This window comes from Carya illinoinensis, chromosome 2 (genome assembly GCF_018687715.1).
Source record: "Carya illinoinensis cultivar Pawnee chromosome 2, C.illinoinensisPawnee_v1, whole genome shotgun sequence".
Taxonomy (NCBI): Eukaryota; Viridiplantae; Streptophyta; class Magnoliopsida; order Fagales; family Juglandaceae; genus Carya; species Carya illinoinensis.
In genome coordinates, this window is record NC_056753.1 from 28,819,264 (window position 1) to 28,833,453 (window position 14,190).

The 14,190-nt window shown below is 36.4% G+C and overlaps 2 protein-coding genes across 6 annotated transcripts; both read right to left on the reverse strand.

The window, feature by feature from the left end:
- Positions 1-437: 437 nt before the first annotated feature.
- LOC122300691 (serine/threonine-protein phosphatase PP1 isozyme 2-like) lies at positions 438-5,946 on the reverse strand. Of its 5 annotated transcripts, none has more exons than XM_043111519.1 (5): positions 5,188-5,946; positions 2,604-3,163; positions 2,298-2,516; positions 2,123-2,219; positions 438-860 (listed from the first exon to the last, which is right to left on the reverse strand). In XM_043111519.1, the coding sequence occupies exons 1-4, from the start codon at positions 5,360-5,362 to the stop codon at positions 2,124-2,126; spliced, it is 1,050 nt and encodes a 349-aa protein (XP_042967453.1). In that variant the 5' UTR covers positions 5,363-5,946; the 3' UTR covers positions 438-860; position 2,123. The 5 variants fall into 5 exon arrangements, with proteins under 5 accessions (XP_042967453.1, XP_042967452.1, XP_042967455.1 ...); XM_043111518.1 differs by having other exon boundaries at positions 438-883; positions 5,188-5,945; XM_043111521.1 differs by lacking the exon at positions 2,123-2,219 and having other exon boundaries at positions 5,188-5,942.
- Positions 5,947-10,684: 4,738 nt separating this feature from the next.
- Positions 10,685-12,789, reverse strand: LOC122300692. The gene has a single exon (XM_043111523.1). The coding sequence runs from the start codon at positions 12,760-12,762 to the stop codon at positions 10,747-10,749; it is 2,016 nt and encodes a 671-aa protein (XP_042967457.1). The 5' UTR covers positions 12,763-12,789; the 3' UTR covers positions 10,685-10,746.
- Between the last annotated feature and the right edge of the window lie 1,401 nt (positions 12,790-14,190).

A 14,190-nucleotide genomic window follows, 5' to 3' on the forward strand; every position in this document is an offset into this window, starting at 1 on the left:
CATGATGAAATTATTGACCAATTCAATCAAGATTTGGCTCAGATCCATCCAATCCAAGAGAAGCATGTCAACAGGAATGGTGATAAACGACGCAAATATTCAAGAAAAAATCCCGGTTTTGAGACCATGGATGGCAACAGATATGTCTTACTATGATTGCGACGTTGAAAGCATTGGTGCATTAACTGTCTTGAAAAATTAACAACTCCAAGAGTCACAAAACGACAGTATAACAATAATAATATCATGTATAAATTGTTTATCTAGAAATTGTCTCCTCGTGTTGTTGTACACTGTAATGGGAGATTAAAGGCGAAAAAAACCACCTCATATCACCCAAAAGATGTTTATTTAAAGATAAAAGAGTACTTTTGAAATCTAAAAACGACCTTACGAATTTACAAAGGTCAAGAGAACATACCATATACTCGTGTAAATTCAATGAGAAACACAATACCGGTATCAATTGTTTAGCCTCTGAGTAATGTGGCTACTCAGTTTTTAGGTAAACGCTCCCTTGGAAATTTTAAAGAGATATTATAATACAAGGAGAATAGCTTGGGGAAAGAAGAAAAGCAAAAATAAACTAAACACCAGAAGGAAAATGAAAGAACAATGTCATCACTGTGCTCCAGCTAGTGTTATACATGGGAGATCACAACCTTCTGAAACGCTGGAAGGGGAATATATTTGCATTAAGCTTCGCTTAAAGAAGCCACCACTATATATTTTTCCCTTCTATTAAAAGATGCAATGGACAGATGTATTGGATTAACACTTTTGGGGATGCTCCAAATACCAAATATATAAGTCAGCCATCTCCGTCAGATATTTTTCCATTGAAGAGAATTTCTCATACTCTGCCACCAAGAAAGGACAAAGACTGAAGGATGAAAGAAAACAATTTAAGTGTTAGTTAAGAACATTAGGGATCAAATGTACTATTGTCAAGTTAAAGGCAATTTTTAGCTCAATATACAGGGACATAAAAAAGAACACCTCTGAGACACCCACTTTGGAAGATGAGTAAGTTTCAAGTTAATATGAAAGCAAAACACTAATGACATATAACTTGTAGCAAAAACTGATAAAGAAACGGGGGTTGAACTCTACAAACAAAGAAACTTATTCATGGATGATGTCATTTAATAATAAGAATCCCTTTCCAATATAAGAAGGTAGTTTGCATTATTTATCCGTTAGCTGATCTATAACTTGACAAATCATATAAGATCTGAGAGGATCAAGGTTAATGGAGCTCCCATTAAGAGATTTAAACTCCCACTAAAACACACTTAAATTAGACAGCTTGACCAACAATTTCAAAAACACTGGGCAGATTAGAAAAACCTCATGCCAAGGGTTAAACCAACTGTCAATAACAAGCAAGGATTGTAAGTTTGCCATACAGCGTCACCAATACAACTTGACGCAAGAAAACACAGTTAAACTTTGTTATGGCAAGAAGTATAAGGAGCCCCAAAAAAATTGCTGGCCTTCAACAATACTAAAACTGGGGAATAATTTTCAACAACAATGAGTAAATACAATTACCAAGATTCAAGGAAAATAATGTATGGCATACTATACGTGGACACTTCACTATAGGCACCCATCTCAAACTGAGCACATATGGGCATGGCCTGGGATACTTAAATCAGTTAATCTATTAGATCGCCAGAGATTCCATCAAAAACTTTATTGTTCATAGTTCATGGTTAATGAAAGTGAAGCACCCATCTTGGACACTGTTACCTTGACAATGGGATATCTTAGAGTGAAGAAATTATCACACACTTCAACAATTCAGTAGTATTGATTCAGATTTGACATCTTAAATTCACACTGGCAACTGACTACCCTGAATTCATGGTAACACATACAACATCATCACATTAGCATTAAGCAATATGATTTGGAAAACCTTTTATTGAGACACAAGATAATCAGATGAAATCCTCTTAAATCGCTCGGGGCTATACTTTCTATGTCAAACAATAGAGAAATGTTTAACAGTTAAAAAGACTCGCATGCCTGCCTTTACTTGTTGAAAACCTTTCTCCTTTTTTTCCTTTTTTTTTTTTGGCAGTTAGGGTGCAGGGAAGAGAGTAGATCATGGTACCTCAAGATGCCCCTAGGATGATTTGAGACATTATTTTGCAGTGCTCTCCTCCCTCAGATCTGCACTGATGATGACTACTAAATTGTTCTGATTCTACCTATTATATCAGTTGTCGCAGAACTTTCAAGATGTCATTTGTCAATACTAAAGGATAGCCTAGTTGAAATAAATATACCTTTAATTTTGTTGTACTACCAGGCTTAGCTGAAGTAGCGCTCCCAAAGCTAAACTTTGCCTTCTTATCTAGAGGCTTTAATATTTGGAAAGAACACATTAGAGTTTCGTCTATGGTCATCATGGCACCAGCGTTGTCAAACTCTCCACAATAATTAGGTGCAGAAAATATGGTTACTAGTTTTCTATTAGCAAAGAACTCATATCCATCTTCCACAACCTGTAGATGTAAAAACTATCGTAAGTCAATCCCATGTTCAAACCTGCAGCTGATTGTGGCATGCTTAAAGGAAGAACATGTTCAAACCTGGTGAGCTCGACAAATTAAGTCAATCTCATGCTTCCGAAGAAATTCTGTCACTCTATCAGCACCAAAGGTATAGGAAACTCCCCTATCATTTGCCCCCCAACCTTGAATATCTTTACTAGGATCAGACCAGAGAATATCACATAGCAAACCAGATTCTGGAACATCACAAGGCCTCCGCAAATTCCTTATCTGATCCAAATTGTGCAAGTCAGGAGAGAGTCCCCCATGCATGCAGAGTATCTTTTCATCTATCAGAGCTGCTACAGGTAAGCAGTTGAAACACTCTGTGAATATTTTCCAGAGTCTGACATTGAATCTTCGTTTACACTCATCATAAAATCCATATACACGGTTTATAGAAGCAGATTCGTGGTTTCCCCTCAAAAGGAAAACATTTTCAGGATATTTTATTTTATACGCAAGGAGAAGGCATATTGTTTCCAGGCCTTGCTTTCCACGATCTACATAATCCCCCAAGAATAAATAATTGGAGCGAGGAGGAAATCCACCGTATTCAAAAAGTCTCAGGAGATCATTATACTGACCATGAATATCTCCTGGGTAAAATAAAGGAAGTAACATATAAGACGTATTCAAGGCTATGTCATTAAAAATAGGGAAAAAAAAAGTACAAAAGAGGAATAAAGAAATCGCAAGTAAAAGAACCGGTAGTCATTTGAAAGTCCCAAAGGAAAGAGAGGCAGTTGTAGATACATATATGATTATTCTAATAATGCAAAAATATAATAAACATCAAAGTATAAGATGTCAAATCTTATATCTGTATGATATAAAATTTTCATCCAGAACTTTTCTCTTTAGGGGAGAAGAAAACTTTGCACTTTGGGGAGTGATGGTTTCAAATAGACAACATAGAGAACTGGAGTACATGGTTTGGGTGAATAGGGGATTGCAACAATAACATGCAATTTCAAAGTTGACTTCCAGTGCAGGAGCTGGGAATTCATTTTTCTGCCTCATTGTAGCAAGTACCATATAAACTTCTGTAGAAAGAAAATTGTTGATAGTCATTTAGAACATTAAGTTTGTCTGTGTACTGGCATAATAACAAAGGAAATAGCATAGGTGTATATCATTTGATCTTATGACAACCATCAGCTTACAAAAGATGTAAATGAGACTGAGACAACAAGAAAGACAGGGTCTCATTGATAATTGCACAAGACAATGCATTGCACCCCAATCATAGCCCTTTCTTTTATCATTACTAAAAAACACCAAAAGCTTGTCAAGTGATTTCACACATCGTTTCCGCAGAGTATATGACTTTGAGAATAGGGTCTCATTGATTGTCAAGAGAACCCATTTACTATAAAACAATACTTTCAGTTCAATTAAAACATTTCCTGGTCAGGATGTTGGTGAGAACCACTTGATTTCAACCCACTAATTAATCGATACTGGCAACTTATTGAGACCAGTATAAAGGTGAGTTGCAAACTTCCCTAAGAAAACAATTCAATTATCACTCAAAGAAGATTATCATGAAGCAACTAAATAGAAAATTTAAGGGGAGAAAAAAAGGCATAGCGTATACCATTGCCAAACCTAAAGTAAATATGCTGCAGTTCAAATAAAAACAAACATATATATACAAATATATCCACATCAAGCACAAAATTAAATTCAAGGATTTTGAGTTAATCAACAGTATAAACAATAAACGATGATATCTAATATTGATTTTCATGTATTTGGTATGAGTCTATTTCAAAGTCATTTTTTTCATAATGAATTAACCATTGTTTTCTCTTATGAATTCTATTTTTCAAGTCTTTTTGTTTCTATTATACGGCGTCAATCGGCTCTATTCACCATTTTTTCCCTTCCCTGATCTGAAATAAATCATATATTCCTTATATCTTAATTTGGAGTCATATATTCCTTGTATTTGAACAAACTACTCTTTATTTCATTTTCAAGGGGGAAAAGAAGAGATGTTCATTATATGTAAAGATGGATACTGATAAATTTAAATCGCAACTCCATAACTTAATATTTCATATGGCAAAAAAGTAGAGAAAAGAAAAGAAAAGAAATCAATCCTACAGGAGCATAATGTGGGTAAGGGACTCAAACCTCGCCTCCTATAGACCCAAAGCCTCAAAATATATCTAAGGAGGTCGATATATATGTTTTTAATAGGCATATTTACTAGCAAAGGTATGAAAACAACATAGTGAAAAATAAGCAAAATAATCCATACCCAGGACAGAACTTCCAAGGTCATGATAAAATATCTTGTTAACCAACCATATCAAAACAAGCAATCTTTTTTCTGGACATCTGTATTCGTTTCTTTTTTTTTTCATAACAATCATTTGAAACAGTTCCAGAACGTAGCAACTTCTGTCCGAGCCACAACATTTCTTTTAATGGAAGGTATGGTATTTATACTATGCACACAGCATATATAGGATCATATTAAAGAAAACTAAAGCATACGAACTCACGACTTTGATCCAGACCCAAATCAACAATTAAGATATGAGCAAGACAAACTATCATAATCAAAATTGAAACAAGAAAAATAGAGCATTGAGGATTCAGGAAAAGATACCGCAGATCTTGATGGGAGCTTCAAGCTCCAAAAGATTAGGCTGCCCCAAGAAAATATCCTTGGAGACGAGGCAAAGCTGCCTGATTTCTGCCTCAGAAAGCTGCACCTGCTTCCCAGGTCTCCCTCTAACTTCAAGCAGCCTATTAATTATGCCATCCAGAACTGCCGGTTCCATATCTGTGTAGGTTCTTTGACCCCAAAATTTAATCTCCTTCAGACTGAAGCAAACAAGCAGGGGACAAAACAAAGAAAAGCAAAGAAGACGAATAAAGAACAGCCACTTTGATATTCTTCTTTGGTTGCAATCGCTTAATGACTTGGGGAGAGAGAGAGAGAGAGAGAGCTTTAAAAAGTTCGAATCAAACTGGGGACTTCTTTAGCTGTGATGTCTCTTGGAGCTTCGGAAAAGGAACGGTAACCAATAAATTGGAAAGCAAGGAATATATTCTTTTGAGAGAACAGGGAAGAAATTAGAATCACAGAGAGTGAGAGATATAGAGAGAAGGAAAGATAAAATTATCCTCACACGAAGAGCGAAAGACAGAAAAGAGTGAGGGGGAGGATGGACAAAAGTGGAGGGTGTTGCCTTTGTGAATTGTGAGTGGGGAACTCCGAAGAACTCACTCGCTCACCCAAAGATAATGCCCGCCGCCGAGGATGACGCATCTAGTCATGTTGTAATAAACTTCTAGATTTTGCAAAATTTTTTTTAGCACTTTGGAAGTTGAAACCCGGGGGAAGAGAATTATGCACAACAAAAGAGTACGAGCGCACCCTTTTGTCTGCCAGTGCCATTCATGAACATCTAGTGATGTCCCACTCGTTAAATCTTGGATTGGTTATAAATGTTAGCAGTGCTATACTTATAATTTTATTTATAAAATTTATTTTATTAGTTTTTTTTTAAATTTAAATTTCAAATTTCAAATTTCATAAATTTCAGTATATAAATAATTAATATGTGGATAAGTAAGTTTTTGGTATATTTTTCCATATTTTTATGAAGTACATTTAGCATTTTTCTAAATGTTAAATTATTTCATCTCATTTTATTTTATTTTATTTTATATAATTATTATAATTTTTAAATTTTTTTTGTAAAATATAATAAATAATATAAATTTTTAAAATTTTAGAATAAAAATAATATTTAAAAATTAAAATTTTATTTTATCTCATTTGTGTAACTAAATACCCCTAACGTGGCCTTATGAGTAAATTTACATGTCCCTACTGCACGTCCTGTTCCCCCTCTCTGATTTTCGCTTCATTTGAAATCCATCCTACCTCTCTTCCCCCCTCTAACCCAAGTCCCATCCTCTCCCCCCAACCAACGTCACACCTTTCACCCCTTCACACCCCCGCATCGCAGCCCATCCCCACCCCCGCGTCCCATCCTCTCTCTCTCTCTCTCTCTCTCTCTCTCTCTCTCTCTCTCTCTCTCTCTCTCTCAAACGCCTTCAAATTTGCCTTGCTCGTTCCCTCTTGAAGTCCCCCTCAACTCCCCCCATGCGAAAAACTCTAGTCCTTCAGGTGTAGAGGCAGAAATCCCCTTCATATCCCCCCTCCCTTCATCCTCATCAACGTGTTACCTCCCAAAGCCCTTAGACCACCCCTTAGCGAACCAATGCAAAGCCCTCAAACCCGTGCTTCATCTCCCCCTCCCTTCATCCTCATCAACTCATTCCCGTGATTTCCCCATCGGCTTATCCCTCGATCATTTGTTCCAGATCTGCGACAAAGGACTCCACACCATGATTTGAAAAAAGCCCACCAAATCTATGGCGAGAAACAGGTAATGTATCGGCAAACCCATTAATGTTGTCCAATTATTCAAGTTTTTCTTTTGATACCTCTTTTTTTTTCGTGTGATTCTAGGGTTTACACCGTACATTTGTTTGGCTCTGTGATTCTATGTTATAATGTTCTTCAAATTTTTTTTGCTCGTCTAATGAAGAAGAATACCAATCCGTTATTTTTTCAGATCCAATTATTCCAATCAATCTTGTAAGTGATATATTTCTTCTAGTGTTGGAGGCTTAGCTCAATTACATAGAAAACTAAAAATTTCCAATTTTCAGCATGGTAAGTTTGCACCCTATTGGTAAGGAGCTAATGGAAAAGATCCCTTGTGGGGGGCATGAAGGAAATTTTTTGCCTGTCCTAAGTTATGCTTTCCAAGCATTTTAAAGTTACTGCTAACATTCAATTATTTAAGTTCTCAATGGATTTCATAATGTGCAGGCCTTTAAAAAGTACAATGAAGGAGGTGTGGTGGAATTGGTGGATCCTTTGGTGGAGGAAGTCGTCGATTCAGATATACTTATGAAAATGTTTTCTTTGGCATTCCACTGTGTGGCACCGATTCGAGCCGATCGCTCAGACATGAAATCAATGGGAGAACAGTTGTGGGCAATAAGGGCAGACTATCTTAAGAGTGCAAGGAGAGGGCACTGACTTCAATTTGGGAGTTGTCATTTATAAATCAATTGTATTTTTTTCAGCGCTCACACGACAAAGCATATTTTTCCTTTGAACAAATCTTACTTTTTTGTTCTTTGCTTTATTCTTAATTCTTGAACACATTCAAAGATCTTTATTGTTTTTTAACTTCTCATCTCAAAGTGGTGCCTCATTATGACAAGCATCAAAAGGAAATGAGGAAGGCATTTGCTTATTGAACTTTGCTATGTTGTCATGTATAACTGAGAACGTATAAGAGTTTTGCTTCCCTTGAACTTTGCAATGATGTCATATAAGAATCGAGAATGGTGTCATGGAGACACTTTCCATGAAAAAGCAGGCAGTGGAGAACGAGAATATGGGTTCAAGGGGAGCAAAATTATATCTCTTAACCTCCTTTGTTTCTATGTTAGTCATGACAACCTCGAAAGTTCTACTTGAACGATGAAAGGGACTAAGAGAGATTTGTTAATGTGCCACCAGTAATCTTGGCCGTCAAGAATCAAAATTGAAAATAAAAAATTGCACTTTATTCTATCACCTGGTTACTCTACATTTCACCCGCATGCTAATATTCTCACTGCTAGGATCATTTCGCAATATTGCTTCATAACTCACCAGTCATCATCCAAATGATGTTCTAACCTCTAGAAGATAAAAACTTACCAAAAGTGGGCATTCATAATTTATTTTCATGTAACATTGAGAATTATCACAACTAATGGTTCATGAAACATACACTTCTTTCATTGCATCATCTAATGTATAAAATTTGATGATATAACAAAACATTATCTGTCCTCGTCTGGCCCTCTTCATAAATTTATTAAAGATTTTGTAAATGAAGAAACCAAAATTGGTCCTCTAATAATTATGTAATCTGAGCAGCTCCAATAAAACTATTTACAAGCCTAATCTCATAATTAAGCTTCAATGCTTATTGAGGTCCTCTAAAATAATTTACTCAGGTGGGAACCGGAATCGTAATCTTTTCCACCTGCTCCTTAACAGCATAGGGTGGAAACTAAATATGTGCTTCGACATGAAATCATGCCTTGTCAATATGCCCACCACAAGAGATCTCTGCAATTGAGAAATAAGGCATTTAGATGCAAATAGTAAGTGAAATGCTAGAGTGGAAGTAATGATTATTAAGAAGTGTTTCTTTTGGACCAAATAAGCAATAACAGCTCTATTGGTGTAGTCCCTACAATGTATCGTATCAGCCAAAACTGGCAGTAGCATTAAATTTAAATGGAAAATACTAGATGAATAAATTATTAGCACCAGAAATGAATGAAACTAGATTGTTAAGGCAGTGATTTACTCTGTCTTAGATCAGAACCAAGGAAATGCTTCTAGAAGGACCAACTCAAATACAAATAAAAAATGCAAGAATACTACACCAGATCAAGAAAACTCTAGATAGATTCTTTATAATAGAATTAGATAGATTCCTTATAACAGAAATGTTGAAGTGTAATGCAAGGTGTCCTAAGTCCCGAATTCGATGGGACTTCTGTCTGCTATGAAGCTAGTCTTATATGTATCTTGCAAAACCTTTATGTTTTAGACCACTTAATCACCCATGAAAGGTGTGAAAATTGGGCAAACAATATAACACAATCTACATGCAGCAGTCACAAAATCCAACATTTGATAATGCCATCATTTCTTAGAAAGCTAGAAATGAGACAGAATTAGCTATGAGACAAAGGTAGGAGTTACCTCTTGTTGTTTGTTGTTGAGCAGATGGGCAGTGAAACAGAGGTAGGAGTCGCAAGTCCTGGGCGGTGATGGGCAGAGGGAGGCCAACGAGCCGCGGGTGCTGGGCGATGAGAAGGACAGCGAAGAGTCGAGGGTGCGTTGCGCGGTGGCGCTGGAGAAGGGAGGGCGACAAGTGGTTCCGGTGAAATGAGGGTGCTGGATGGCGAGAGGTATTGGAGGAAGGAAGGGGGGGTGTGGTAGCGGGATGGGTGGGGATGGCCAGATGCAAGCCGACGAGTCACCAATGTTGGGCGACGATAGAGACGGCGATGCTCGAGGGTGTTGGATGACGAGAGAACAAGAGGAAGGGAGATGCGCAGGATGGATTGCAACTTTCAAAACCTGAAATGGGTTGCGTTCAAATGCATGAGTAATTCTATGCATCAGCCACTATTCATGCTGCACACCACATACTTATAGGTTTTTATAGGGTGTAGGGATGCTTTTCATAAAATATATAAATTTTTTTTATAAGGTGTGTGGTGTGCAATGATAAATAGTAGATGCTCTTAATATTTTCTGCAAATGCATTTCAACAACAAAGAAAAAAATTGCCAAGTAGGGTGTGCAAAATTGCACGCCGCTAAAGTGGCTTATCCCTATCAAAACTCAAACTTGTTATAGGTTTTTTCGGTAGCTTGCACTCAACATAATTTAAAAACCCACCAATAGATGGATTCCGATATTGTGTCTCTATTAATAATTATGCATATTAAAAAATAAAATATAAGTTAATAAGTAGAAATTATCAACATCATAAATATAATTATAGTAAAATATTTTTTTAATGAGTTAGTTACATAAGTTAATTTTAATTTTCATAATTTTTTAATAATTTATAGTTTTTAAAAGATGAAATAAAATAATAAAATAAATAAGCCGAACTGAACAGAACGGACTGATCCGGTAGCTACCGGTCTTTGTAGATGTTCATACCGTCGAGACCAAAAAAATGATAGACCGGTCACCCCGGCGCGGTGACTCAACCAATTTACACCTCTTTAAGATACCAATTGCCAGATTGGATCCACCAAATGAGGGCAGAGATCCGTCGGATTTTCATACTTGTTGAAAATCAAATCATGAAAAAGTTCCATAGCTCGGCAGCCTCAATACATAAGTGAGTCGTATTGGGTAGCTTAGCCATACCAACTACCAAGTTACCAACAGAGTAGCTGCATATATGGAGCAATCATCTTCGCTCGTTAAACGGGAAAAATTTTCGACTAAAGAGAGACATCAAAATCACAAAGAGCCAATGAAAAACTTTCAAAATAAACACTCTTAATTCAAGAGAAGATTTATGAGCATCCTATGTTTTGATATATCTCAATCATATACGACAAGTTTCTTGTACTCTTTCCCAGAGATAGCTATTCCCATCACATCTTCGGGGTTAACAATCCCACCTCCCTCCAAGAAAATAGTCAGCAAATTCTTTGAAAACCCGCTCACCAGTGCCACCCCACTCTGCCTCGCTACCACCGGAGTGGAGGATGAGTCCCTTAGGTTCCAAAACACGATCTCCGGCACCCTGTTGTATCCTTTCTCCCTAAACTTCCTTTGTATAACCTCATAATCCGTTTCCCATCCTGGCATCGTTCCTCTTATCTCCCCCTCATACTCATCATAATACAGCCCGCACGCATTATCAAATTCCATATCGCTAAAAACAAAGACTCTCTTAATTAGCTGCTCCTCAGTAAGCTTGCCATCAACCGCAACTTGCAATATTTGATCAAAGACTTTCTGAAAGTCGGTATTGGCACCCCAGTCCATATGCCTTACGAACTCAGTCTTCTCCAGAAGTGTAAACCCTTCAATCAAATGAAGCTGAGGATTGCTACTAAATGTAATCACCTTCCCCTTCCAAGGCTCTTCACTAAGCTCCGAAACCAATAGCCCCAGCGCCACGCATACCTCCATGGGTGTCCCAGACATACTCCCCGAGACATCACAAACCGCGATGCAATTCGTGAGCTTCCCTTTCTTAGAAAGGTCAGCAACCATTCTTTCCCACTGAAGCTCAGCCACTTTTCCACCATCTTCATCATTCAGCGACTCGATCATCTCATGGGGAAGCAGTGCCCCGGCGGCAATCTTCGCCTTCCCACTCCTCACCTTCTCCAGATACTCCTCGAACCTCACCTTATCGTGCTTCGAAAACAACTTCTTGTAGGTCTTCATGGCAACCGAAGCAACCCTATTATACGGCAACGAGTTCCACTCATTGGCGCTCAAAAAAACCTCTGGCAACTCCAACGCCTTATGCAACGGGACTAGAACTTGCTTCCTGAATCTATCCCGTACCCTATACACGTAATGCGCCTCATCAATACCTTCGTACTCTTTCTCGGACTCTCGCGAGAAGACCCGCCGGGCAATCCCCTCGCATATCAACAGAGACTTGTCGTACGAAGAATCAATCGACGGGCACCATTTCGCCGCAAGACTAATCTTATGAACCTCCCCGCGACCCAAAGCTCCAATATCCGATTTCAAAAGATCGGCAAACACATCGCAGATGCAATCAAAAAGAAACCGATAATCCGAGTCGTTGTTATAGCGTTCCAAAGCCTTTTTAGCATTGGAAATCTCCCTACCTTTTCTCAAAGCCCTAGCCTTCTCCTTATCAATAGCCCCACTTATCTCCCGGACCTTCTTCAGTACATGCTCCTCCGAAACATCCTCGCTCTTCCCCCTTTTTCCCCTCTTCAATTTCCTGGAATTATTTCTCCGGTTAAGTCTCGCTCTCGTCGTTTCCTCCCTGGCTTCCTTCGCGAGTTTGCGCACGTCGCGGCCTTCGAGGATACGATAGAGAATCTCGGGCAAGTCCTTGAGATACCCGAAATCCGCGAGAGCTCCGATGTTGAGAGCCAGGGTTTTAGGGTGGGTTTTGTGGAGCCAAATAGCGGAGGTATAGAATCCTTCCTTATCCGATTTTCCTGTGCCTCTCACACCCCTAAGATTGAAAATCAGTTTCAGGGTGACGAGAGGGTCGCGAGCCCAGGCGATTTGGAGCCGTTGGATCAGATCGTCGGGCGGGGTATCGGGCACCACGTGAAAGAAGAAGTCGAGACAGGGGTTCCCAGCCGATAAAAAAGTCGCAGAGAGGTTTTCCGTGAGTCCCATAGGTGGCATTTCGTCGTCGCCGTTGAGGTAGGTGTCTTTAAAGCGGCAGTCGGCGTCTTGGAAGACATCATGATCAACTGTCCGCTGTTCTCCGCTAAGGTGGAGGCTGGATATGGAGAAAATGGAACCAACAGCGGGTGTTTGGTCTGGAAAGAAGTTACCTGCGACATCAACAGCTTCTGGTGGACCAAGGAGACGTCGGGCAGAGGCCATGCTTTTGGATGAGGGCTTATGAGTTCTATGGGATTATTTATAGGAAATGCTCCCTGCCGCCTGTCCGCTCAGTTATTATTTTTTTTCTTTTTTGTTTTTACTTAATAATTAAGAAACTGATGATATATTTTTATTTTTACTTAATAATTAAAAAAATATAAAAATAATAATACTTGATTGTCACGCAAACGGGCAGTTTCTTGATAGACACGGTCACGGAATATGATTCGCCACGTGGATTTGACGAATAAAAATCTACACACGGAATGCCTCTCTACACACCGTTCTGATTAGCCATTAAGAATTTTTAGATAAAAATTTTAAATTTTAAAATTAAATATTAAAATATTATATTTTAATATTATTATTATTTTAAAATTTAAAAAAATAAAAAAAATTAAATTTTTTATTATATTTTATATAAAGATTTAAAAAAATTATAATAATAAAATAAAAATTTTATATTTGAGATAAAAATTTTATATGACTAAAAAGTACCTAATCAATTCTTTTGTCATCCAAATTGTAGTATAAAGCGTAAATTTATTTGTAGAGATGAGATATGATAATTTTATATAAGAATAATATTATAAATAATTATTTTTATGTATTTTTTATATATTTAATTGATGTGATTATTTATATTAATTTTTTTAATATGTAATTAATCACATCAGTAAAATATGTAAAAGAGTACGTAAAAATTACTGCATATAGAATTTTTATTTATATAAAAAATTAAATATAAAATTAAATATTATTAAAATATGATTTTTTTTAATATTATTATTATTTTTAAACTTAAAAAAGCTAAATTGTTTATGATATTTTTTAAAAAATTTTAAAAAATTATAATAATGAGATGAGATAAAATGTTTTTACTATCCGACTCAAACCTTATTGCAATTACAACTTATAAAATTATATGCATAGTAATTTCAAATAAATATAAATGAATAGTAATAAAATAGTTTGTGAATAGTAGTGAGATATTTTAGATTAAGTATTTATTTGAGTTTTGAAAAAAGAGTAAAAAATTTGAATTAAAAATATTATAAAATTAAAATAATACTATATTATAATATTTTAATATTATTTTTATTTTGTGATTTAAAAAGGCTAAATTGTTTTTTATTTTTTGCTTGTAAATTTAAAAAAAATTTAATGATTAATTTGAAAAAATTATAATAATTAATTTAAAACTATTTGTATATAAATATTATTTAGAAAAGAAATGAGACGAGATGTAAAATCTTACGAAACATCTTTGCAAACATCCCCTAAGACAATAAAATTGGAAGTATGTAAATTTATTTTTTTTATTTTTTTTATTTTTTTTAAATGAATTTAGAAATTAAACCACATTCTTAAGAAAAGGATACAAGATAGACAGTGTTTAGAACTAAAGATGGGTTCTTTTCTATTTTT

Excerpts from the sequence above, each read along its gene's own strand:
- LOC122300691 (XM_043111519.1), bottom strand. The coding sequence starts at position 5,362 with ATGGAACCGGCAGTTCTGGATGGCATAATTAATAGGCTGCTTGAAGTT. Across the intron at positions 3,164-5,187 it reads AGCTCCCATCAAGATCTGCG|GAGATATTCATGGTCAGTAT; the intron begins GTATCTTTTCCT and ends TATTTTACCCAG. Across the intron at positions 2,517-2,603 it reads TAATTTGTCGAGCTCACCAG|GTTGTGGAAGATGGATATGA; the intron begins GTTTGAACATGT and ends TTACATCTACAG.
- LOC122300692 (XM_043111523.1), bottom strand. The coding sequence starts at position 12,762 with ATGGCCTCTGCCCGACGTCTCCTTGGTCCACCAGAAGCTGTTGATGTC.